Source organism: Scyliorhinus canicula, chromosome 22 (assembly GCF_902713615.1).
Source record: "Scyliorhinus canicula chromosome 22, sScyCan1.1, whole genome shotgun sequence".
Lineage (NCBI taxonomy): Eukaryota > Metazoa > Chordata > Chondrichthyes > Carcharhiniformes > Scyliorhinidae > Scyliorhinus > Scyliorhinus canicula.
This window is the reverse complement of record NC_052167.1, coordinates 24,264,623-24,291,610: the sequence shown is the minus strand read 5'-3', so window position 1 is coordinate 24,291,610 and position 26,988 is coordinate 24,264,623. Positions and strand designations below refer to the sequence as shown.

At 47.3% G+C, this 26,988-nt stretch overlaps 1 protein-coding gene across 5 annotated transcripts in view; it reads left to right on the top strand.

The window, feature by feature from the left end:
- Positions 1–980: 980 nt before the first annotated feature.
- Positions 981–26,988, top strand: part of opn4a (opsin 4a (melanopsin)) — a 97,360-nt gene continuing 71,352 nt past the window's right edge. For 2 of the 5 annotated variants that reach the window (XM_038783085.1, XM_038783084.1), the window contains exons 1-2: positions 981–1,141; positions 25,478–25,626. In XM_038783085.1, the coding sequence (XP_038639013.1) occupies positions 1,016–1,141; positions 25,478–25,626 (275 nt within the window). In that variant the 5' untranslated portion in view covers positions 981–1,015. Of the gene's footprint in view, positions 1,142–1,971; positions 2,042–18,270; positions 18,453–25,477; positions 25,627–26,988 lie in introns of those variants that run through there. The other 3 variants (XM_038783087.1, XM_038783086.1, XM_038783088.1) reach the window with 3 other exon arrangements.

Below are 26,988 nucleotides of genomic sequence, written 5' to 3'. Positions count from 1 at the left end.
ACTGTGTGAAATCCGTTTGAGGGCCGAGATCCAGGCAATGTCTCTGATTGCAGGACCTAGCCTTGTATAGAGCCAGGATTCACCATAACCCTCTCCAGTGAATTTCTGTGGCAGGCGCCATTTGCCCAATGATTGGATGTACTCAATTGAGAAACTTAGAAAATAGGAGCAGGTGGAGGCCATTCAGCCCTTCGAGCCTGGTCCGCCATTCATTGTGATTATGGCTGATCATCCAACTCGATAGAGTGATCCTGCCTCCCCTCCCCTCCCACATCCTCTGATCTCCTTCACCCCATGTGCGATATCGAACTGCTTCGGAGCAACGGGATTCTCCGCTGGTGGGATTCTCCGATGCGCCGGCAGCGAGTTTCCTGGTGGTGTGGGGTGGCCACAATGGGAAATACGATTGGCAGGTGGCAGGAACGGAGAATCCCGATGCCCGTGAGGGTGCGCCGCCCAGGAAAACACAGCTGACGGAGCAGAGAATGCCACCCATGGTATTTTGGCCTCAACTGTTTTCTGTGGTAGCAAATTCAACAGGCCGACTACTCTCTGGGTGAAGAAATCTCTCCTCGTCTCTGTCCTATATGGTCTATCCTGTAGCCTCAGACTGTCACCCGTGGTGCTGGACACCCCCACCGTCAGGAACATCCTTCCTGCATTCATCTAACAACACACATGACAGTTAAACAACCCACACGCTCGACTTGACCCAAAAGCAGTTCGAATCAAATTCAAGGGCATGTTTCGTCTTTGTGTCTTGACAAGACTCCTGCACAACTTATCACCCAGGTTAATTTTCCTCGTGGCTGCTTAATGGGACCCACACCCCCATCCCTTCAACCTTCATTTTGAGTTAATGTGATTGGCTCTTCCCTCTCCTCCTCAAGCCACACACACAAACTTTGCACAAAATACTCAGCCAACTGCCTGAACTGGCCCAGGCTCCTCCTCCCTCGGCGTCCTGCTTTTCCCTGGAATTGGTATAACGGGAGGCAGGGGAGTGCTGGAAAGGATGAGTGTTCACAGTGTCAGGAAACTGACTCAGTGTCCACAGGAATCCAACTGCACCGGGAGCGAGGGATCCATGGCTTCCCCGAATGAATCTGGAGTGACCGACTTGCCCCAACTCACATCCACGGTAGGAATCCAGTCCTCACCTCCCCATGTGGTGTACATTCCACATTCCCTCCCTGCATATTTTCATGTGCATCTGTGCGATTTCACCAGATTTGTCTTTTTCATTTTCACCTCGCGCCTTGTACAGACTTGTTTCCCCCATCCTTTCCCATGTTATTCCCTTCTGTGCCTGCCCCTTATTCAACCCTGACTCCAGCGTGTGCTACTTTTGCAAGTCACCGCAAAATGTTGCAAATGGGGATCAGACACAGAAAATGCTACAGACGCCGCTTATTTAATTGACCCCCTCCTGTCCACAGAAACCCAGGGATCTGATTTGCACTCTCAGCGTTTCCGACTGGATAAATCTAACCCTAGCTAACAACTTTACACTTTAAAACAAAAACGTGACCGCCTGTGACCTCTGAATGTTTCAAACATTGAAATTGACTTACTTGCTCAATGCCTGTTTGTCGTGATCAGTGTATTTTCCATCCAGCGAGTATTTTTCGCCTCTCTTATTTGCTCGCAAGTCCATCTTTGCTCTGTGATTCTCTTAATTTCTGTTTGTCTTCGCCTCAATATCAAGCCCCCCCACCCTACACCGTGAAACACCTTTATTAACCTCAGTACCCTTCCCTGCTCCTCAACGCTCCACAGAGAGCACAATCGATTAGTGTGGATTTACCAGTGCAAAAACCATATCGACTTTCTGCTACTACCAGTCTATCCAGGACTTCACAATTTAGCCTCCGAGACGAGATGCGAATTGGCTCCTGACCTGCTGAGTTCCAACGCACACACACACACACACACACACAGCCCTGAAACCAGCTAAAAGATGAGGCAAACCCATCTCTCCAACTCTGCAGAGTTCAGACACTCTGGATGGACGCAGATGAAATATTCACAGCAATAAGAAGTAAGGGTGCACCGACCATTAAAAGTTTTAAAATCAGACAAACCACACGAGAGACGGGACACTTGATGTTGGTAGTTTTAAAACGCAAAATACATCTTACAAATAAGTTTAAAAGAATCTCGATTTGGAAGTGATAAATGCGTGGAGTAATCGACGAGGTAGAAACGGGGACGAAAATGTTCGTGCATTTGAAACAACGGCGGGAGGGTGTAGCAGAGAGAGAGGCTTGAACGTCAACGAGAGATTTCTCGGTTGGGTTGGCATCGACTGGTAAATGAAGGTACAGGACAGATGTACCTGAACAAAACGCTTAGTGTAACAGAGGGCTAGTGCGGGGGTGTAGGGACAACATTACAGATACTTGTTTCGATGGGAGAGACACTGTTGGAGGAATGGGGATCAATTAGAGAGCTGGGTTTTAATTGAAGTTACAGTCTCAGAGTTGATTTTTTAATTGGAGAGTTACAGGATTAGAGAGATGGGTTTTAGTTGGAAATTAACAGTGTATAGGTTTCATTGAGGAAGTTACTGTATTACAGATGGTTTTCAATGGGAGAGTTACAGTATTAGCAGATACGTAGAAATTAGAAGCAGCAGGAGGCTATTCGGCCCTTTGAACCTGTTCCGCTATTCATTATGATCATAGTAAGGAGTCTTACAACACCAGGTTAAAGTCCAACAGATTTGTTTCAAACACTAGCTTTCGGAGCACTGCTCCTTCCTCTGTCGTCTCCCCCATATCCCTTATTCCCTTTACCCCAAAGAGCTATATCTAATTCATTTTTGTTTTGGCACTCTGATGATACCATTGTATTTTTAATGTGATAAGTTTACACAGGCAGTTTCCATTATAATGGCAAAAGTTGACACAAAAGATTGATAAAACATGCCTAGTTTTGTAGTCAGGGAATGTGCATAGATATGACATGTAAGATGATGCCAATATTTTTTTTTTATCTGTCACAATTATTTATTATTTAAATATGGAGCATACAGTCTTCCAAAAGGTTCCGTGTGGAATTTCTGGAATTCTGTGTGGCTAAAGATCAACTTTTTTTTTTTGTAAATCTTTTTATTGGCTTTTCTCATTTAGAAAGTTATTGTGTACATACATTACATTTTTCTTGCCCGTGCTAATTTGCTTTATTTTACAGAGAGGTTTGTTTTGTCCTTCATTTGACTAACTGTACGTACATTTTGCTGCCCTCTGGATCGGTCTATGATATCTCCCCACCCCGCACCAACTGGTTTCAGCACCCTTCCTCTTCTCTTGTGGTTTCTCCATTCCCCCCAGGGTTATGCAGTCCTTTAGTTCTTTTTAAAAAAAAATCTAATTCTTTTTTGAAATTACACGTTTTGGTCTCGACTACTTTCTGTGGTCGCGAATTTCACAGATTCACCACTCTCTGGGTAAAGAAATTCCTCGTCACCTCAGATAAAAGGTTTATCCCTCACCCTATCCAAACTATGACCCCTAGTTCTGGACACCCCCACTATCGGGAACATTCTTTCTGAATCTACCCTGTCTAATCCTGTTAGAACTTTGCAAGTTTCTATGAGATCCCCTCTCACTCTTCTAAACTCCAATGAATATAATCCTAACCGATATAATGGAAACTGCCTGTGTAAACTTATCACATTAAAAATACAATGGTATCATCAGAGTGGCAAAACAAAAATGAATTAGATATAGCTCTTTGGGGTGACAGTCCCGCCATCCCAGGATTCAGGCTGGTAAAACTTCGCTGCACTCCCTCCATAGCAAGAACATCCTTCCTCAGATAAGGACACCAAAACTGCACACTATACTCCAGGTGTGGCCTCACCAACGCCCTATACAATTGCAGTAAAACATCCCAATTCCTAAACTCAAATCCTCTCGCTGTGAAGGTCAACATACCATATGCCTTCTTTACTGCCTGCTGTACCTGCACGCTTACTTTCAGCGACTGATGCACGAGGACACCAAGGTCTTGCTGATGTACCCCCTGTGGTAGTATGACTAGGGGTATTACGGTACCTGGAAGTAAGCTGCTATTGGTGCAGAGGACTCGCTGCCCATTGGCCTGGATAAGTCATGTGCCTCAGCCGATTGGCTGAGAGGTAGGTAGCTCCGCCTACAAGGCAGGATATAAGAACCCGTGTTCCCCGGCAGTCGGCCATTCTTCTGTACGTCTGCTGCCGGGCACACTTCTTGTGCATTAAAGCCTATCGTTCGGATTTCATCTACGTTTCGTGTCCATTGATTGTGCATCACCCCCTCTCTCAATTTACACCCATTCAAATAATAATCTGCCTTCCTATTTTTGCTACCGAAACAGATAACCTTCGGGGAGGCACAGTGGTTAGCACTGCTGCCTCACAGCGCCAGGGACCCGGATTCAATTCTGGCCTCGGGTGACTGTGTGGAGTTCGCACTTTCTCCCCATGTCTGCGTTGGCTTCCTCCCACAGTACTCCAAAGACTGGTTAAGTGGATTGGCCATGCTAAATTTCCCCTTCATGTCCAAAATGTTAAGTGTGGTTACTGGGATGCGGGGATAGGGTGGGGGTTTGGGCCTAGGTGGTTTGCTCTTTCCAGAGGTTGGTGCAGACTCAATGGGCTGAATGGCCTTATTCTGCGCTGGAGGGATTCTGTGAACCTCACATTTATCCACATTATACTGCAACTATCATACATATGCACACTCACTCAGATGAGTTTCCAATGGGGAAGTTACAGTACTAGAGACAAGGGTTTTAATTGGAGTGTTACAGTATGTAGAGATGGGTACAATGGGAGAGTCACTATATTAGAGAGATCAGTATTGATCGGAGAGTTATGGTATTAGGGAGATAGGTTTCAACAGGTTGGTTAGTGTTGAAGCATTGGTTTTCAATTGGAGAATTACAGCTTGAGAGATGGGTTTGAATTGGAGAGTTACTGTATGTGAGATGGATTTTCATGGGGGAGATTCAGTTGCTGAGAGATGTTGAGAAATCTCAGTGTGATAGTTACCGTATTATGGAGCGTTGGGATTCAATAGGGACATAACAGGATTAGAGACACGGGTTTCAATGGGAGAGATACAAAATTAAAGAAATGGGTTTTAATGGGGAAGTTACAATATTGAAGCATTTGTTTCCAATTGACGAGTTTCTGTATTAGAGAGATGGGTTTCAATGGGAGAGTTACTGTATTAGAGAGATGGGTTTCAATGGGGAATTACTGTATTAGAGAGATGGGTTTCAATGGGGAATTACTGTATTAGGGAGATGGGTTTCAATGGGGAATTACTGTATTAGTGAGATGGGTTTCAATGGGAGAGTTACAGTATTAGAGAGATGGGTTTCAATGGGGAATTACTGTATTAGGGAGATGGGTTTTAATGGGGAATTACTGTATTAGGGAGATGGGTTTCAATGGGGAATTACTGTATTAGGGAGATGGGTTTTAATGGGGAATTACTGTATTAGGGAGATGGGTTTCAATGGGAGAGTTACTGTATTAGGGAGATGGGTTTCAATGGGGAATTACTGTATTAGTGAGATGGAATTCAATGGGAGAGTTACAGTATTGGGAGATGGGTTTCAATGGGGAATTACTGTATTAGGGAGATGGGTTTCAATGGGGAATGACTGTATTAGTGAGATGGGATTCAATGGGAGAGTTACAGTATTGGGAGATGGGTTTCAATGGGCGAGTTACTGTATTGGTGAGATGGGAATGTGGGCTAGGCAGCTGGTTTGTGATGCAGAACAAGGCCAGCAGCACGGGTTCAATTCCTGTACCGGCTTACCCGAACAGGTACCGTACTGTGATGATTAGGGACTTTTCACAGTAACTTCATTCTTGTGACAATAAAAGGTTGTTGTTGTTGTTGTTGTTATTGTTATTATTATTAATGTTATTACTGTATTAGGGAGAGATGGGTTTTGATGGGAGCGTTACTGTATTAGAGAGATGGGTTTTGATGGGAGAGTTACTGTATTAGAGAGATGGGTTTTGATGGGAGGGTTACTGTATTAGAGAGATGGGACTTGATGGGAGAGTTATTGTATTAGAGAGATGGGAGTCGATGGGAGGGCTAATGTATTAGAGAGATGGGAGTCGATGGGAGGGTTACTGTATTAGAGAGATGGGTTTTGATGGGAGAGTTACTGTATTAGAGAGATGGGTTTCGATGGGAGGGTTACTGTATTAGAGAGATGGGACTTGATGGGAGAGTTATTGTATTAGAGAGATGGGAGTCGATGGGAGGGCTAATGTATTAGAGAGATGGGACTCGATGGGAGGGTTACTGTATTAGAGAGATGGGTTTTGATGGGAGTGTTACTGTATTAGAGAGATAGGACTCTGTTGGAGGGCATTCTGTGATACTGGACTATGATATAAGTTATAGGTGGCCATGTAACTATATTTGTGCTCCTATATTACTTTTGAATCGTTCTGATGAGACAAAAGGTACACATTGGCTTAGATGCCTGTTTAGAAGAGGCAATTTGTAGAAATAGATAGTGTATACACAATGCTGTTAATATCAGAAAAGACACAAAATGGCTGAACAAGCCACATTCCCTGTAAACTGTCTGATGAGAACCAACCGTAGGTATGTATAGCGAGTATCCCAACAGCCGCCGATAACAGCTTCACTGAGCAAGACATGCAATCCTTGATAAAGCTCAAGGTCCACAGCTGTAGACAGAACATATCCTTGTGTTAGTTTTGAATGACTTCTGTATGAAGTTAGGGGCAGGTAAGACAACACCTACTTAAACCATGTATGTGATAACTGGGATGCTAAGAAAATTGATTGACTGCATGTAATAAAGTGTGACGCGAATATAATTGATTGATTGTATGTAAATACGAATCCACCCCTTGAATCTGTATATTAACCCGTGTGAGCTTTAGCTCGGTGAGAAAAGGTGCTGTCAAAGGCTACAGAGTCCCAGGCCTTTCCGCCCAGAATTCTGATACAATAAACTGCTTTTTTTGTGTACTTTAATGTAATACTTTTTTACAATTTTACACCAGATCCTGAAATGAATGTAGAACAGTGTGTAATAATTTCACCAGAGTGTGCTCCTTCCTGACTTCCCATTTGCAAGACACCCAAAGCCATGCAAGGAGACATCATCAAAAAACAATGGTTCCCAGTTCCCTATTCTGAGGGTCATCACAAATGCTGCAACAAAATGAAGTTTGATTCCTATCAAGCAACTGCAGTCCCCCAATGAAAGTTAACTGGAATATTATTTTCTTTTGTGGAGACTGATAACTGCATTAACATCCCTCATTTATCTGAACAAGAGGTGAAGAGCAGTGAATGCATGGCACTCAACATTCATTTGTTCAGGCCAGGGCAATAAATGAAGCAGACTACAAATATTCTCCAGGCCATGTTTGAGGACAAGGTTACTTTAGATGGCCAAGTGGTCCCAGGTATTGATTCAACAGGAATTAATGTAGCACCTTTACCCTTCCTTGGATGAGACCATTTTGGGGGAGGGGAGGGGAGGGGGGGGAATCATGTAACATGGGAACACATCGTAGTCACTCCCGAGCAAATTGCCTTCGTACCGATGTTTCTCAGGGATACTCGCTATACATACCTACGGTTGGTTCTCATCAGACACTGGGGCCCAATCTTCAACCATCAACCAAGCAAAAACCCCAATACTAGCTGCACAAACTCCTTGACACCACCGGGGTGAAAAAGGTCCCTTGTATTGATAAACAGCATCATTGCTGCAGTGTCAGAAGGGTTGAACATGAACCTTGCAATGCTGAGCTCAATCCTTTGGAAGTATTCTGGGGAAAAACCTCAAATCTATTGGCAAGATGCCAAGGTCCCTCCCATCAAACAGTATTGCCAGCAACACCAAGTACAGTTACCTTTGTACACCAAAACAAGACAACCACAATCTACCTGTAAGTGATTGTGGCAGGATAACAGACAGGCAATTGCACTGTTGCAATCACAGCCCATGGGCTATCACCAAAAACGAATGCAATATCATTCCCAGATGTACAATCAGCCCCCAGTATAAGCAAGAACACATCACAAAGGAGCAGCATTTTACCGTCTCCAACAACGAATGCCATTCAGCAAACTAACAGCTAAACATTCAGTTCCGAGAACTGCACAGACTACCTATTCAATCCAAAATTCAAACTAGCCCCTATCTTTTTTACATAGAATTTACAGTGCAGAAGGAGGCCATTCGGCCCGTCGAGTCTGCACCGGCTCTTGGAAAGAGCACCCAACCCAAGGTCAACACCACCACCCTATCCCCATAACCCAGTAACCCCACCCAACACTAAGGGCAATTTTGGACACTAAAGGCAATTTATCATGTCCAATCCACCTAACCTGCACATCTTTGGACTGTGGGAGGAAACCGGAGCACCCGGAGGAAACCCACGCACACACGGGGAGGATGTGCAGACTCCGCACAGACAGTGACCCAAGCCGGAATCAAACCTGGGACCCTGGAGCTGTGAAGCGATTGTGCTATCCACAATGCTACCGTGCTGCCCTATCTGCATTATCCCAATGTAAAACCACTTGTTTGCATGGGCAGCAGGGTAGCATGGTGGTTAGCATAAATGCTTCACAGCTCCAGGGTCCCAGGTTCGATTCCCGGCTGGGTCACTGTCTGTGTGGAGTCTGCACGTCCTCCCCCTGTGTGCGTGGGTTTCCTCCAGGTGCTCCGGTTTCCTCCCACAGTCCAAAGATGTGCGGGTTAGGTGGATTGGCCATGCTAAATTGCCCGTAGTGTCCTAATTAAAGTAAGGTTAAGGGGGGGGGGGGTTGTTGGGTTACGGGTATAGGGTGGATACGTGGGTTTGAGTAGGGTGATCATGGCTCGGCACAACATCGAGGGCCGAAGGGCCTGTTCTGTGCTGTACTGTTCAATGTTCAAAAAAAAAAGAACAAAAAGCAACGAGTCCATAAACAAGTTAAGAATAGATGAATTAACAACGTCCCCCCAAAAAACGAACAGATTGATAATGTGAAAAACAGTGCATGAATAGGTAGTAGCTGCCAAGATGTACACTCCAGCTCGATGTACAAAAGATCAATAAAATTTACTTGGTGCAAGACTTCCTCCTGAGTTACCAATGGAATGACACAATATTGAGGAAGCATTTTTCCCAGTACATTGCTTTCAGTTGACTAGTACAAAATACTCTAGGAAATAGTCTGATAAAACCGAAGCATAATACAAAACAAAAAACATAACTCCAGTGCTTGAGGAGCAATGGGGATTTTCCATTTGCACCTCATGCGAATCACAATTGGAAACAGATCTGTTCCAATTTAGCTACGGTTTAATTTATTTTGAAGATTACAGTAAGGGCTTCCCTCCCAGTTGAACTACCCACCCTATTAAACTTTAGAAAATTGAATAAAAACAGTGAATACCACATGTTCCATTTGCACATTTTCACTCCTTAAAAGTCCATACCGTGACAATATCTGTAAAATATGTTATATTAAAAATAAGGTCCCGCTGTCCATTGAAATGAAAATGACAATCGCTTATTGTCGCGAGTAGGCTTCAATGAAGTTACTGTGAAAAGCCCCTAGTCGCCACATTCCGGCGCCTGTCCGGGGAGGCTGGTACGGGAATCGAACCGTGCTGCTGGCCTGCTTGGTCTGCTTTAAAAGACAGCGATTTAGCCGAGTGAGCTAAACCAGCCCCTGTTGATGGAATGAGCATTCTCCAATTAGGCTCTTTCGCCACGTATCCTGCGAGCTAGCTGAATATATTTGATATGATGGTGACTCGCTTGGCATGGATGGCGCACAAGTTTGTATCTTCAAAGAGACCGACCAGGTACGCCTCACTTGCTTCCTGTAGTGCGCCAATCGCTGCATTGTGGAATCTCAGATCAGGCTGGAAATCCTGTTCAATCTCACGCACCAGACGCTGGGGGGGGGGGGGGGGGGTTGGGGGGGCAGTTTGCGAATCAGCAACTTCAATATCGTCTAATTTTTCTCAGAGCAACAGTGCCAGGCCTGTAATGATGAGGCTTCTTCACTCCACTGCACTCTTTCATCCTGCTTTGGTTGCCAGCTGTTTCCTGGGTGCTTATCCTCCTGTAGATTCTGTTTTGTTTGAACCATGTTGCTTTAAGCTCCTCCAACAAACACACTCACCGCTCGAACTCGCTGAAGTCTAGGGACGTTTCACAGTAACTTCATACTTATGACAATAAAAGATTATTGTTATTATTGCATTAGGGAGAGATGGGACTCAATGGGAGAATTACTGTATTAGATATGGGATTCAATGGTATGAGAGAGATGGGTTCATGTATTAGAGAGATGGGATTCAATGGGAGAGTTACTGTATTAGAGATGGGATCCAATGGGCGAGTTACTGTATTAGAGATGGGATCCAATGGGCGAGTTACTGTATGAAAGAGATGGGTTCATGTATTAGAGAGATGGGATCCAATGGGAGAGTTACTGTATGAGAGATGGGATCCAATGGGATAGTTACTGTGTGAGAGAGATGGGTTCATGTATTAGAGAGATGGGATTCAATGGGAGAGTTACTGTATTAGAGATGGGATCCAATGGGAGAGTTACTGTATGAGAGAGATGGGTTCATGTATTAGAGAGATGGGATTCAATGGGAGAGTTACTGTATTAGAGATGGGATTCAATGGGAGAGTTACTGTATTAGAGATGGGATTCAATGGGAGAGTTACTGTATTATAGAGATGGGTTTCGATGGGCGAGTTACTGTATTAGAGATGGGTTTCGATGGGCGAGTTACAGTATTAGAGATGGGATTCAATGGGAGAGTTACTGTATTAGAGAGATGGGTTTCGATGGGCGAGTTACTGTATTAGAGATGGGATTCAATGGGAGAGTTACTGTATTAGAGATGGGATTCAATGGGAGAGTTACAGTATTAGAGATGGGATTCAATGGGAGAGTTACTGTATTAGAGATGGGATTCAATGGGAGAGTTACTGTATTATAGAGATGGGTTTCGATGGGCGAGTTACTGTATTAGAGATGGGATTCAATGGGAGAGTTACTGTATTAGAGATGGGATTCAATGGGAGAGTTACAGTATTAGAGATGGGATTCAATGGGAGAGTTACTGTATTAGAGATGGGATTCAATGGGAGAGTTACTGTATTATAGAGATGGGTTTCGATGGGCGAGTTACTGTATTAGAGATGGGATTCAATGGGAGAGTTACTGTATTAGAGATGGGATTCAATGGGAGAGTTACTGTATTGGAGAGATGGGTTTCGATGGGCGAGTTACAGTATTAGAGAGATGGGATTCAATGGGAGAGTTACTGTATTATAGAGATGGGTTTCGATGGGCGAGTTACAGTATTAGAGATGGGATTCAATGGGAGAGTTACTGTATTAGAGATGGGATCCAATGGGAGAGTTACTGTATGAGAGAGATGGGTTCATGTATTAGAGAGATGGGATTCAATGGGAGAGTTACTGTATTAGAGATGGGATTCAATGGGAGAGTTACTGTATTAGAGATGGGATTCAATGAGAGAGTTACTGTATTAGAGATGGGATTCAATGGGAGAGTTACTGTATTATAGAGATGGGTTTCGATGGGCGAGTTACTGTATTAGAGATGGGATTCAATGGGAGAGTTACTGTATTAGAGATGGGATTCAATGGGAGAGTTACTGTATTATAGAGATGGGTTTCGATGGGCGAGTTACTGTATTAGAGATGGGATTCAATGGGAGAGTTACTGTATTAGAGATGGGATTCAATGGGAGAGTTACTGTATTATAGAGATGGGTTTCGATGGGCGAGTTACAGTATTAGAGAGATGGGATTCAATGGGAGAGTTACTGTATGAGAGAAATGGGTTTCAGTGCGAGAATTACTGTGTTAGAGAGATGGGTTTCAGTGCGAGAGTTACTGTATTAGAAAAATGGGATTCAATTGGAGAGTTCCTGTAGTGATGTTCCTTAGTGCTGGGACCTTTGCTGTTCGTAGTATATAATCAATGATTTGGAGGAAAATGTAACTGGTCTGATTAGTAAGTTTGCAGACGACACAAAGGTTGGTGGAATTGCGGATAGCGATGAGGACTGTCAGAGGATACAGCAGGATTTAGATCGTTTGGAGACTTGGGCGGCGAGATGGCAGATGGAGTTTAATCCGGACAAATGTGAGGTGATGCATTTTGCAAGGTCTAATACAGGTACGGAATATACAGTGAATGGTAGAACCCTCAAGACTATTGACAGAGAGATCTAGGTGTACAGGTCCGCAGGTCACTGAAAGGGGCAACACAGGTGGAGAAGGTAGTCAAGAAGGCATACGGCATGCTTGCCTTTGTGGCCGGGACACTGAGTATAAAAATTGGCTAGTCATGTTGCAGCTGTATAGAACCTTAGTTAGGCCACACTTGGAATATAGTGTTCAATTCTGGTTGCCACACTACCAGAAGGATGTGGAGGCTTTAGAGAGGGCGCAGAAGAGATTTACCAGGATGTTGCCTGGTATGTAGGGCATTAGCTATGAAGAGAGGTTGAATAAACTTGGTTTGTTCTCACTGGAACGAAGGAGGTTGAGGGGCGACCTGATAGAGGTCTACAAAATTATGAGGGGCATAGACAGAGTGGATAGTCAGAGGCTTTTTCCCAGTGTAGAGGGGTCAATTACTAGTGGGCGTGGGTTTAAGGTGTGAGGAGCAAGGTTTAGAGGAGGTGTACGAGGCAGGTTTTCTTTTACAGAGCGGGTACTTTGTGCCTGGAACTCGCTGCCGGAGGTGATGGTGGAAGCAGGGACGATAGTGACGTTTAAGGGGCATTTTGACAAATACATGAATAGGATGGGAATAGAGGGATACGGAACCTGGAAGTGTAATATTTTAGTTTAGACAGGCAGCATGGTCGGCACAGGCTTGGAGGGCCGAAGGGCCTGTTCCTGTGCTGTATTCTTTGTTCTTTGTATTAGAGAGATGGGATTTAGAGAGATGGGTTTTAATGAGAGAGTGACTGTATTAGAGCGATGGGACTCTGGGAGAGTGACTGTATTAGAGAGATGGGATTGTGGGCTAGACAGCTGGTTTGTGATGCAGAACAAGGCCAGCAGCGCAGGTTCAATTCTCGTACCAGCGTACCCGAACAGGCACCAAAATGTGGTGACTAGGGCCTTTTCACAGTAACTTCATACTTGTGACAATAAAAGGTTATTATTATTACTGTATTGGGGAGAGATGGGCTACAATGGGAGAGTTACTGTATTACAGAGATGGGTTTCAATGGGAGAGTTACTGTATTAGGCAGAGATGGGTTACAATGGGAGAGTTACTGTATTGGAGAGATGGGGTTCAATGGGAGGGTTACTGTATTGGAGAGATGGGGTTCAATGGGAGGGTTACTGTATTGGAGATGGGGTTCAATGGGAGAGTTACTGTATTAGGGAGAGATGGGCTACAATGGGAGAGTTACTGTATTAGAGAGATGGGGTTCAATGGGAGAGTTACTGTATTGGGGAGAGATGGGCTACAATGGGAGAGTTACTGTATTACAGAGATGGGTTTCAATGGGAGAGTTACTGTATTAGGCAGAGATGGGTTACAATGGGAGAGTTACTGTATTGGAGAGATGGGTTTCAATGGGAGAGTTACTGTATTGGAGAGATGGGTTTCAATGGGAGAGTTACTGTATTGGAGAGATGGGTTACAATGGGAGAGTTACTGTATTGGAGAGATGGGGTTCAATGGGAGAGTTACTGTATTAGAGAGATGGATTCATGTATTAGATGGGATTCAATGGGAGGGTTACTGTATTGGAGAGATGGGTTTCAATGGGAGAGTTACTGTATTGGAGAGATGGGGTTCAATGGGACAGTTACTGTATTGGAGAGATGCGGTTCAATGGGACAGTTACTGTATTGGAGAGATGGGGTTCAATGGGAGAGTTACTGTATTGGAGAGATGGGTTTCAATGGGAGGGTTACTGTATTGGAGAGATGGGGTTCAATGGGAGGGTTACTGTATTGGAGATGGGGTTCAATGGGAGAGTTACTGTATTGGAGATGGGGTTCAATGGGAGAGTTACTGTATTAGGGAGAGATGGGTTTCAATGGGAGAGTTACTGTATTAGAGAGATGGGGTTCAATGGGAGAGTTACTGTATTGGAGAGATGGGTTACAATGGGAGAGTTACTGTATTGGAGATGGGGTTCAATGGGAGAGTTACTGTATTAGGGAGAGATGGGTTTCAATGGGAGAGCTACTGTATTAGAGAGATGGGGTTCAATGGGAGAGTTACTGTATTAGAGAGATGGGGTTCAATGGGAGAGTTACTGTATTGGAGAGATGGGTTACAATGGGAGAGTTACTGTATTGGAGATGGGGTTCAATGGGAGAGTTACTGTATTAGGGAGAGATGGGTTTCAATGGGAGAGTTACTGTATTAGAGAGATGGGGTTCAATGGGAGAGTTACTGTATTGGAGAGATGGGTTTCAATGGGAGAGTTACTGTATTAGAGAGATGGGGTTCAATGGGAGAGTTACTGTATTGGAGAGATGGGTTACAATGGGAGAGTTACTGTATTGGAGATGGGGTTCAATGGGAGAGTTACTGTATTAGGGAGAGATGGGTTTCAATGGGAGAGTTACTGTATTAGAGAGATGGGGTTCAATGGGAGAGTTACTGTATTGGAGAGATGGGTTTCAATGGGAGAGTTACTGTATTGGAGAGATGGGGTTCAAAGGGAGAGCTACTGTATTGGAGAGATGGGTTTCAATGGGAGGGCTACTGCATTGGAGATGGGTTTTAATTGGGAAAGTTTCAGTTTGAGAGTGATGGATAAATGGGAGAATTACTGTGTTGGAGAGATGTGTTTCAAAGGGAGAGTTACAGAATTAGTGAGATGGGTTTTAATTGGAGAGTTACAGTGATGGAGAGATGAGAAAAATGACAGAGTTACAGTTTTAGAGAGACAAGTACAATGGACGAGTGACTATTAGAAAAATGGGTATCAATGGGATAGTTACAATATCGAGTTGGGTTTCAATGCAAAATTTAGTGTTGAAGCGTTGGTTTTCAATTTGGGAGTTACAGTTTTAGAGGGATGGATATTAATTAAAGAGTTAGTGTTGCAGAGATGGGTACAATGGGAGTGTTTCTGTATTAGAGCAATGGTTACAGTGTTCGAAGGATGGCAATTAGTTGGAGAGATGGGATTCAATGAGAGCGCTACAGAATTAGTGAGATAGGTTTAAGTGTAGAGTTACTGTATTCGACAGAAGGGTTTCAATGGGAAAGGTACAGTATTAGAGAGATGGGATTCAATGGGAAAGTTACAGTATTAGAGAGATGGGTTTCTGTGGGAGAGTCACAATATTAGAGAGATGGGTTTTGATGGGGTATTACAGTATTAGAGAAATGGGACTCAATGAAGAGACACAATGGGTTTCTATGGGAAAGATGGTACTAGAGAGATGGGTACAATAAAAGAGTTACAGTATTAGGTGGGGTTACTGGGTGGAGGCGTGGGTTTAAGTAGGGTGCTGTTTCCAAGGGCTAGTGCAGACTCATTGGGCTGAATTGCCTGTAGGGATTCTATGTAGGGTTTCTATGCCTCGGGAATGAATTCAAATGCACCCTGAATTGCCATTTTTACCTCCTAATCCTTAGACACACCCTCTGACAGGGAAGCATAAACTTCTTGTGCCCAACGCATGAATTTACTTTGCATGGGTAATCTCCACTTTTCTTTTGGCCACTCCATTCGGGAGCCCTAAAAAAAAATGTTTCTACTTACTTTTCTTCAAACTTTGGGAGGGCCTGTGTGTACTTAAACATATTGCCACTGTTTTCCATTCGAGGGCAAAGGTCTATCTCCTGGCAGCTCCATTTTAATTGCCAGTGCAATTACTTATGTAAGGCTGAGGAAACAAGGTTCAGACAGGGCGCTGGAGGGATACAAGATAGCCAGGAGGGAACTGAAGAAAGGGATTAGGAGAGCTAAGAGAGGGCATGAAAAATCTTTGGCAGGTAGGATCAAGGAAAACCCCAAGGCCTTTTACACATATGTGAGAAATATGAGAATGACTAGAGCGAGGGTAGGTCCGATCAAGGACAGTAGCGGGAGATTGTGTATTGAGTCTGAAGAGATAGGCGAGGTCTTGAACGAGTACTTTTCTTCAGTATTTACAAATGAGAGGGGCCATATTGTTGGAGAGGACAGTGTGGAACAGACTGGTAAGCTCGAGGAGATACTTGTTAGGAAGGAAGATGTGTTGGGCGTTTTTAAAAACTTGAGGATAGACAAATCCCCCGGGCCTGACGGGATATATCCAGGGATATATCCAAGGATTCTAAGGGAATAGTGATAACCCTGGGAATTACAGGCCAGTTAGTCTTACTTCGGTGGTAGGCAAAGTAATGGAAAGGGTACTGAGGGATAGGATTTCTGAGCATCTGGAAAGACACTGTTTGATTAGGGATAGTCAGCACGGATTTGTGAGGGGTAGGTCTTGCCTTACAAGTCTTATTGACTTCTTTGAGGAGGTGACCAAGCATGTGGATGATGGTAAAGCAGTGGCTGTAGTGTACATGGATTTTAGTAAGGCGTTTGATAAGGTTCCCCATGGTAGGCTTATGCAGAAACTAAGGAGGCATGGGATAGTGGGAAATCTGGCCAGTTGGATAACAAACTGGCTAACCAATAGAAGTCCGAGAGTGGTGGTGGATGGCAAATATTCAGCCTGGAGCCTAGTTACCAGTGGTGTACCATAGGGATCAGTTCTGGGTCCTCTGCTGTTTGTGATTTTCATTAACGACTTGGATGAGGGAGTTGAAGGGTGGGTCAGTAAATTTGCAGACAATACAAAGATTGGTGGAATTGTGGATAGTGAGGAGGGCTGTTGTCAGCTGCAAAGAGACATAGATAGGATGCAGAGCTGGGCTGAGAAGCGGCAGATGGAGTTTAACCCTGAAAAGTGTGAGATTGTCCATTTTGGAAGGACAAATATGAATGCGGAATACAGGGTTAACGGTAGGGTTCTTGGCAATGTAGAGGAGCAGAGAGACCTTGGGGTCTATGTTCATAGATCTTTGAAAGTTGCCACTCAAGTGGATAGAGCTGTGAAGAAGGCCTATGGTGTGCTAGCGTTCATTAGCAGAGGGATTGAATTTAAGAGTCGTGAGGTGATGATGCAGCTGTACAAAACCTTGGTCAGGCCACATTTGGAGTACTGTGTGCAGTTCTGGTCACCTCATTTTAGGAAGGATGTGGAAGCTTTGGAAAAGGTGCAAAGGAGATTTACCAGGATGTTGCCTGGAATGGAGAGTAGGTCTTATGAGGAAAGATTGAGGGTGCCAGGCCTGTTCTCATTAGAACGGTGAAGGATGAGAGGCAACTTGATAGAGGTTTATAAGATGATCAGGGGAATAGATAGAGTAGACAGTCAGAGACTTTTTCCCCGGGTGGAACAAACCATTACAAGGGGACATAAATTTAAGGTGAATGGTGGAAGATATAGGGGGGATGTCAGAGGTAGGTTCTTTACCCAGAGAGTAGTGGGGGCATGGAATGCACTGCCTGTGGAAGTAGTTGAGTCGGAAACATTAGGGACCTTCAAGCGGCTATTGGATAGGTACATGGATTATGGTAGAATAATGGAGTGTAGATTAATTTGTTCTTAAGGGCAGCACGGTAGCAGATAGCACAATTGCTTCACAGCTCCAGGGTCACAGGTTCGATTCCGGCTTGGGTCACTGTCTGTGCAGAGTCTGCACATTCTCCCCGTGTCTGCGTGGGTTTTCTCCGGGTGCTCCGGTTTCCTCCCACAGTCCAAAGATGTGCAGGTTAGGTGGATTGGCCATGATCAATTGCCGTTAGTGTCCAAAATTGCCCTTAGTGTTGGGTGGGGTTACTGGGTTATGGGGATAGGGTGGAGGTGTGGACCTTGGGTAGGGTGCTCTTTCCAAGAGCCGTTGCAGGCTCGATAAGCCGAATGGCCTCCTTCTGCACTGTAAATTCTATGACCCCCACCCTCTACACATACAAGACAGACAAACACAGAGGGGTGTAAAACAATGATGGAAGTAAAAGGATAAGACTTTGTTTCAGATGGACATCTTCCAGTATACCTTTCTTCAATTTAGGCCTCAGTCGGAGGTTTCTTTGTTTTCAGTCTGTAATTGTTTTCACTGTCGATTTATCCAGGTTTCTCTGCAGGTGCAGCTTGACAGTATTTCTGAAAGAGACAGACTGCTCCTCTCAACATCCAGGATCTGACTGCCACTTCCAGCATCCCACCCGGGTAGGGCCCGATCACCCCCTGTCGCCAGGCAAAATATGGCCTTTGGCCAATTCATTGCCCACCGGCCAGCCAATCGAACTGAATCTCTCTGGTCTCTTGGGCTCCAAAACGCCTGAGTTCTGCTGTTCAATAGGTATATGTTCAATAGCACAGTGCACTTTTGAGTTCCTCTTATCCTCTGCCAAACGTACAGGTAGATGTCCATTAAATATCCATGGATCAAACTGATAACCACAAAGTAAAATAAGTGGGAAATAAGGGAATCAGCAGGAAGGGCCCTTTACAAAAGTTACAGTTTAAGAGATGTGTCTTCAATGGAGAATTAGTGTTAGAGAGGTGGATTTCTCGTACGTCTTTCCCTTCCTTTCCCCTGGCTCCACTTTCCATCTTGCAGGAGAGGATTCTACCCTCGGCTCAGCCTGGCAGAGGGTGTATCTCAGACCGATACGGCCACCTTCTCTCATCTGATCCCTCCGCAGTAATTGGGCTGAGAGTGGACTGGGCCCTACACTGAAAAGCGAGGTTTGGAGATGAGCCAACGGGTGAACGGCACGTCCTCACGTGCCCAGTTGAGCCTAATTCAGTTCAAAGTGCGACGTAGGACACACTTGGCCAAGGCAAGGGTGAGCGGGTTTTTCCTGGATGTTGGAAACGGATGTGACCGCTGTTCGCTTGCCCCCGCAGATCGCACGCAGATGTTCTGGTCCTGCCCCAGACTGGCCAACCTCTTGGCTTCCTTCTTTAACACTAAATGTCTGATGTTCTCTGATTACAATTACAGCTGTGCCCCTGGTGGCCATATTTGGGGTTTTGGACCTATCAGCAGTTCACTCTGGGATAGAGGCAGACGTTATCGCCCCACCCTCATTGCGAGCCCACAGGCAGATACTGCTCGGTTGGAGGTCTCCCGTTCCGCTTAGTCTTTCTGGTTGGTTATGGGACTTTAAATTTGAAGAAAATTAAATTTACTATCCGCACACACTAACCTGCTTTCTTATAATTCCGGAATGGGATTGAGCACGTACTGGTGATCTACCTCCTAAAATGGAGTCCACCAACCTCTGTTGTTCTAATTTCTTCATCGTTAGCACATGTACGCTATCAATTATTGCCCCCCCCCCCCCCCCCCCCCCCCCCCCCCGAGGACGGCCTTACGAGCCTCCCTCAGCATGGAAGGGGGTATGGAGTCGGACCGATTCAGTTTAATGTAGTCGTCAATAGGTGGACAAGCGCTCGCAAATTTTTCTCGGCCACCAAAATAGTATCCAACCCCCAGGGTTGGGCCAGACTCCAGCAACAGATCCACAGAGTGTGGTGTGATGATATGTTGGTGTGATTATATGTCATCTGTGTATATAATATAATAACCAAACCGTATGTAAACATTAGTGCCTGTATGTATAGTGTTCTAGCATCCGACCACAGGGGGTGTGGCGACAGGAGAACATCATTGGAAGACAGGACTTCCGGTGGCAGGAATGCGGAGCTAAGCCGCACGTTCGGCAGCTCCCGCTGAAAACGGACTTTGGGGCTCTTTTCAGGGCCCCCAACGGAACTTTGTCGGCAAATCCCGACGTGGGAAGAGGACAGGAGTCGATCCCTATGGTCCTATGGTCCGGACCAGGAGTGGGGTAAGAAGAAAACGGTGGAAGCGCCCCTGGAAAAGCGGGGGAAGGAAAACAAAATGGCGGCTGGCGGAGGCCCGGAGGACTGGCGGCAGTGGGCGCAGGAGCAGCAGGCGACTCTGCTGCGCTACTTCCAGGAGCTTAAGGTGGAGCTGCTGGAGTCGCTGAAGGTAACCACCAGGGAGCTGATGGAGACCCAGACAGCCCAGGGGGCTGCGATCCGGGAGCTGCAGAAGCAGGCCTCCGAAAGGGAGGATGAGGCCGTGGCCGTCGCGGGGAAGGTGGAGATGCACGAGGCGCTCCATAAAAGGTGGCAGGAGCGGTTCGAGGAGCTGGACAACCGGTCGAGGCGGAAGAATTTGCGGATCCTGGGCCTCACGGAGGGGCTGGAGGGGTCGGACCTGGTGGCCTATGTGGTTGTTATGATGAACTCGCTGATGGGGGCTGGGTCCTTCCAGGGGCCCCTGGAGTTAGAGGGGGCCCACAGAATTCTGGCTAGGAGGCCCAAGCCGAACGAGCCGCCGCGGGCGGTGTTGGTGCGGTTTCATCGGTTCGTAGATCGTGAGTGTGTGCTCCGGTGGGCCAAGAAGGAGCGGAGCAGGAGAACACGGAGGTGCGGATCTTCCAGGACTGGAGTGCGGAGGTGGCGAGGCGGAGGGCCGGGTTTAACCGGACGAAGGCGGTGCTCCACAGACGGAGTGTGAAGTTCGGCATGTTGCAGCCGGCGCGTCTGTGGGTCACTTATAAGGATCGGCACCATTATTTTGAGTCCCCGGAGGAGGCGTGGGCCTTTGTGCAGGCTGAGAAACTGGACTCAAACTGAGGGTCTAAGATGGGGGATGCTGTATAATACTGTACTTGTATTTGCTTGGTTTAATGTAAGATGTGGGTTGGCCTTAGGGTGGGTGGGGTGATGTTGATTTGCCTTTTCTGTATGGGTTTTTCTGTAGGGGTCTGGTGGATGGGTTCGGGCAGGGGGGTAAACGGGGAGTTCGGGGAGCTGGTGGGGGGGGACTGACAATCGGAGTTGCCCTAGAGGAGGCGAGGCCGGGCAGGGCGAAAGCGCGGGCTTTCTGCGGGTTTCCCGCGCTGGGGGATGGTGGGGGCGGAGTCAGGGCTGAGAGGCGCGGGTCGTTGCTGGCTGTTTTCTTTTCCTGCGCAAGAGCGGGGGGGGGGGGGGGGTGGGGGGGTGTGGGGTAGGAGGACCCGCTGATGGGCACGATGGAGGAGGGGTAGTCCCACATGGGGAGGAGTCGGAGGTAGGGCGGGAGTCGCCGGGGTCAGCAGAAGTTAGCTGGCTCACGGGAGTGCTATGGAGGGAGGGGCGCGGCTGGGGGGGGGGGGGGGGGGTACCGGGTTGCTGCTGAAACGGTCAGGAAGGAGCTGGAGGACGCAGGGGTGTGGGGGAGGGCGGGGGGAGTTGCCGCCGTGGGAAACTGGCAGAGAGGGGGACGCTGGCTGGTGGTGGGCAAGGGATGGGTTATGGCTAATCGGCAGGGGAGGGGGGCAGGGAGCCCTCTGATCTGGCTGATAACCTGGAATGTGAGGGGGCTGAATGGGCCGGTCAAACGGGCCCGGGTGTTTGCGCACCTGAAGGGGCTGAAGGCGGATGTGGCCATGCTCCAGGAGACACACCTGAGAGTGGTGGATCAGGTTCGGCTGAGGAAGGGATGGGTGGGCCAAGTATTTCACTCAGGGCTGGATGAGAAGAGTAGGGGGGGTGGCGATTCTGGTGGGGAAGAAGGTGTCGTTTGAGGCGTTAAATGTGGTGGCTGACAGTGGTGGGAGGTATGTGATGGTGAGTGGTAAGCTGCAGGGGGAGCGGGTGGTGTTGGTGAATGTTTACGCCCCAAATTGGGACGATGCGGGGTTTATGCGGCGCATGTTGGGCCGCATTCTGGAGGTGGTGGCCTGATCATTGGGGGGGGGGACTTCAATACGGTGCTGGATCCCCATTGGATCGATCCAAGTCCCGGACGGGTAGGAGGCCGGCGGCGGCTACGGTGTTGAGGGGGTTTATGGACCAGATGGGGGGGGTGGATCCCTGGAGGTTTGCGAGGCCAAGGGCCAGGGAGTACTCGTTTTTCTCCCACGTGCATAAGGCCTATTCGAGGATTGATTTTTTGGTCCTGAGCAGGGGGCTGGTTTCGAGGGTGGAGGATGCTGAATACTCTGCCATAGCCATTTTGGATCATGCCCCGCACTGGGTGGACCTCGGGCTGGGGGAAGAGAGGGACCAACGTCCGCTCTGGCGCTTGGATGTGGGGCTGCTGGCAGACGAGGAGGTGGCCGACAGGGTTCGGGGGTGTATCGAGAGGTATGTTGAGGCCAACGACAACAGGGAGTTTCGAGTGGGGACGGTCTGGGAGGCATTGAAGGCGGTGATTAGAGGGGAGTTGATTTCCATCCAAACCCATAGGGAGAGGGGGGAGCAGAGGGAGAGACATGATAGGGGAGATGGTGAGGGTGGATAGGTGATATGCGGAGGCTCCGTAGGAGGGATTGCTGGGGGAGAGGCGTAGCCTTCAGGCCAGATTTGACCTACTGACGACTAGAAAGGCGGAAGCTCAGTGGAGGAAAGCACAGGGGGCGGTGTATGAATACAGGGAGAAGGCGAGCAGAATGCTGGTACACCAGCTCCGAAAGCGGGACACAGCCAGAGAGATTGGGGGAGTGACGGATAAGGCTGGGAAGGTGGTGCGGAGGGGGGTAGATGTTAATGGGGTCTTCAGGGACTTCTATGGGGAACTGTACCGGTCGGAACCCCCGGTGGAGGGGGGTGGAATGGGGCGCTTCTTGGACAAGCTGCGATTCCCGAGGGTGGAGGAGGGGTAGGTGGAGAGACTGGGGGCGCCGATCGAGCTGGAGGAGGTGGTTAAAGGGATAGGGAGCATGCAGTCGGGGAAGGCGCCGGGGCCGGATGGGTTTCCGGCGGAACTTTATAAAAGGTATGTGGACCTGTTGGGCCCCCTGTTGGTCCGGACCTTTAACGAGGCAAGGGAGGGGGGGGCTTTGCCCCCAACTATGTCACAGGCGCTGATTTCCTTGATCCTGAAGCGGGACAAGGACCCTCTGCAGTGCGGGTCATATAGGCCGATTTCGCTGCTAAATGTTGACACCAAGCTGCTGGCAAAGATCCTGGCAAAGACTAGAATAGAGGATTGCGTGCCCGGGGTCATTCATGAGGACCAGACGGGATTTGTGAAGGGAAGGCATTTGAATACAAATGTACGAAGGCTCCACAATGTCATTATGATGCCGGCTGTGGAAGGGGAGGCGGAGATAATGGTGGCATTAGATGCGGAGAAGGCCTTCGATAGGATTGAGTGGGAGTATCTGTGGGAGGTGTTGGAGAGGTTTAGGTTTGGGGAGGGGTTTATCGGGTGGGTGGGGCTGCTCTATGAGGCCCCAATGGCGAGTGTAGCCACGAATAGGAGGAGGTTGGAGTACTTTCGGCTGTACCGGGGACGAGACAGGGGTGCCCCCTGTCCCCCTTGCTCTTCGCGTTGGCGATTGAGCCCCTGGCCATGGCGTTGAGGGAGTCAGGGAACTGGAGGGGCCTGGTGTGGGGTGGGGAGGAGCATCGAGTGTCGCTTTATGCAGACGACCTGTTGCTGTATGTGGCGGACCCGCTAAAGGAAAGGGGATGTAATGACATGCATAAGCAATTCTGTATGTCCAATATGTTAGACCTCCGACCAGCAGGTGGCAGTAGAACTATACCACGTGACACTGCAACCTCGGAGTCTGGGTGAGGAGTCGTCATGGATAGTCGTGTTTAGTGATGGCTCTCGTATTCTAGTTAACAGTTTACAGTTCGTTAGTCGTATTCGCATTGTTTTCTACCCACGTTATTTAATTTAATAAATCTTAACTATTCGCGAACTAGACAATCTTTGGTGCACTGACTCAGTCATTGCAACGCACTAGAACGTAACAATTCGCATGCAAAAAAATTCCAGGGGTCTACCCCTCCGATCTGAGCAATGAAGGAAGTCAAAGCCTTGACTACCCCCGATGGGACAAAAGATTGGGGTTTAGAAGATCGAAGTCTGGGTCCAGAACACAATTCATGTTGCCTCCTAAGAAAGCTGCTGTGTGTCAAAGCTGGAGAGGGAGGACAACAAAGAGTTGATGAAAATCATATCATCCCAATTAGGGGAATAGACATTGACTAAAACTACAGGTATGTTCAATAGGGAGGCGTATACGATTATGTATCGACCGTTCAGGTCAACCACCATCTGGGATGAGGAGAATTGGACTCTTTTGTTGATTAAAATCGCCAGTCATTGGACAGTAAAAAAACCCCTCCTCACTACCCCATTGATAAAAGGCCACAGGAAGTGGGAAAAGGGCGTGAAGCCAAAGGAAGATAAAAGTAAGCACTCTGCACCCCTCGGCAGCAAAGACTCGGTGTGGGAGGTGACCTTGACCACACCAGAAGAATAGAAGACCAGACCAGACCAAGAAGAAAGGAAGAGACTGCCAACGAGAACCACCTTCGTGAAGACACACCAGAGGAGCGCGGTGATCTCACCCATAGCCTACCAAACCATCTTTGCGGGTAGTATACACTGATCTTGTGTATCACTATAGTATGTTTGTGGGTAATTTAAGGGTTAAGTATCTTCAATAAATATTGCTGAATTTGAACTCGTGTATGAGGTTTGTTCTCCTCCTTAATAAAGACACCCTGGGTATACCTTTGAGTAAGTGAACTGGTCGAAACTATCTGAGGTTTTACAAATACAACAGCAGAGTGTTAATGTCACTGGAATAATAACCAGAGGCCCAGGATAATGCTCTGGGTACATGGGTTCAAATCCCACCACAGCATCTAGTGGAATTTTGGTTCAATTAATAACATCTGGAGTATGAAACCAGTCTCCGTCATGGTGACCACAAAACTATCATCGATCGTTGTAAAAACCCATCTGGTTCACTAATGTCCTGTTAGAGAAGGAAATCTGCCGTCCTTACCCGGTCTGGCCTACATGTGACTCCAGACTCACAGCAACGTGGTTGACTCTTAACTGCTCCCTCAAGGGCAATTAGGGATGGGCAATAAATGCTGGCCCAGCCTGCGACGCCCACATCCCGTCAATGAATAAAAGCGAAACGTGTTATCAGAAGTCGTGCTGGCTTTTCTGTGATACATTTATTTCCATGATGTAGAGATGCCGGCGTAAGAAGTCTTCCAACACCAGGTTAAAGTCCAACAGGTTTGTTTCAAACATGAGCTTTCGGAGCACCGCTCCTTCCTCAGGTGAATCTGATTATTAACCTGGTGTTGGAAGACTTCTTACTGCATTTATTTCCAAGCAGAGGAAAACATTTTCTCATTTTAGTATTAAAAATGGAAACTGGTAACTCACCAAGAAATTATCGACCGGGAGTGAAGAACCTTCTTTGCACTTTTAGGTGACATTTATAAAGGTCCCTGATTATCTCGATCTCCCTGCATTGAAACTTAATTCTCTCTATTTTTTAGGATGTCTGCTTGATTTCTTCTCCTTTTCTCCATTTACAGGGGGCGTCGTTGACTGATGCCCGCTCCTACCATGCCTTTCCGACAGTGAATGTCCCAGATCATGCCCACTACACCATAGGGGCATTCATTCTAGCAGTGGGCATCACTGGCATGGTGGGCAACTTCCTGGTCATTTATGCATTTTGCAGGTACGTGCCCGCATTTCCCCAAGGCCCACGTTCTTCAGCCAGGCGCTCGCGAACCCCCAATGTACTCCAGACTTGGGGAAAGTTTCTGCACTGCCGAAATGTACTCTGAAAATAATGGGTAATGATGGAATATAATGGAGGCAATAGGGGGAGGTGGAATGGGTTTGCACACCAACAGGGGAGCTGCCGAGAGTTCCACATCGCCTATTTTAGGGAAGGACTGCCAAATTAAATGCCGCTTGGATCTTTAACTGGGTCTTACCTGAGACCAAGGACCTGAGGGTGGAGGGTGTATTGTGGATCTCTTCCCCCACCGAGAGCTGCCAGCCAATTTCAGGCCTGTAGCTCTATTGAACAGCAGCCCCAGGGTCCCACACCCACCCGAGGCCTACTCTCACCGCTGGGTTCCAGGCCACAGGTCAATGCTGACGGAAGGATGGTCAAGGGGTGAGGGCAGCAGAGAAGGGGGTCAGCAGCAAGAAGAGAGGGCCGAATCTCAGACAGACCCTCCCGCCTCCCTCTTCCCTGACCCTGAGACCCTCAATCAGGCCCCGATTGCCCACTGAAGGGGCCCCAAATTATTCGTTCCCTTAGTTCCCAAGAATCCATCAATCTCTGTTGTGGACATGATGTGACCATCAATTCACACGACACGTGGTTGGAAGTGAACAGTGGTTTTAATAGTCTCTCAACAGAGCCTGCCTGTGACTAGATGAACTGGCAGGCAGGCTCACGACTGCCAAGCTTTATACTTCCAGTTAGTGGGAGGAGCCATGGGCGGAGCCAAGGGTGGAGCCCAGTACAAACTCGTCATCTCCCCCTATGGGCAGAGCCGCGCAACTGCTCGTATACCGAGCCCACATAGACACAGTACATCATATATAATAACAGTGTGAATTACACGGACTGTGATTCACCACAGAACATTCTCAATGTTCCTGACGTAGTGAATTTTAAAGATTTTGAGCGCTCTGCGTGATGACATCTTTGCTTATTTTAGTCCAAAATGACTGACTTCTTACCCTGACTCTGTCACAAACCATCTAAAGGTTTTATGCATTTCAATGAAATCCTATCTCGCGCTGCCAAACTCAGGGGAATATCCATAGAATTCCGTAAGAAGTCTTACAACACCAGGTTAAAGTCCAACATGATCGTTTCAAACACTAGCTTTCGGAGCACTGCTCCTTCCTCAGGTGCTCCGAAAGCGAGTGTTCGAAACGAACATGTTGGACTTTAACCTGGTGTTGTCAGACTTCCTACTGTGCCCACCCCAGTCCAACGCCGGCATCTCCACACCATAGAATTCCGATAGTGCAGAAGGAGACCATTTGGCCTATCGAGTCTGCATCGACCCTCCGA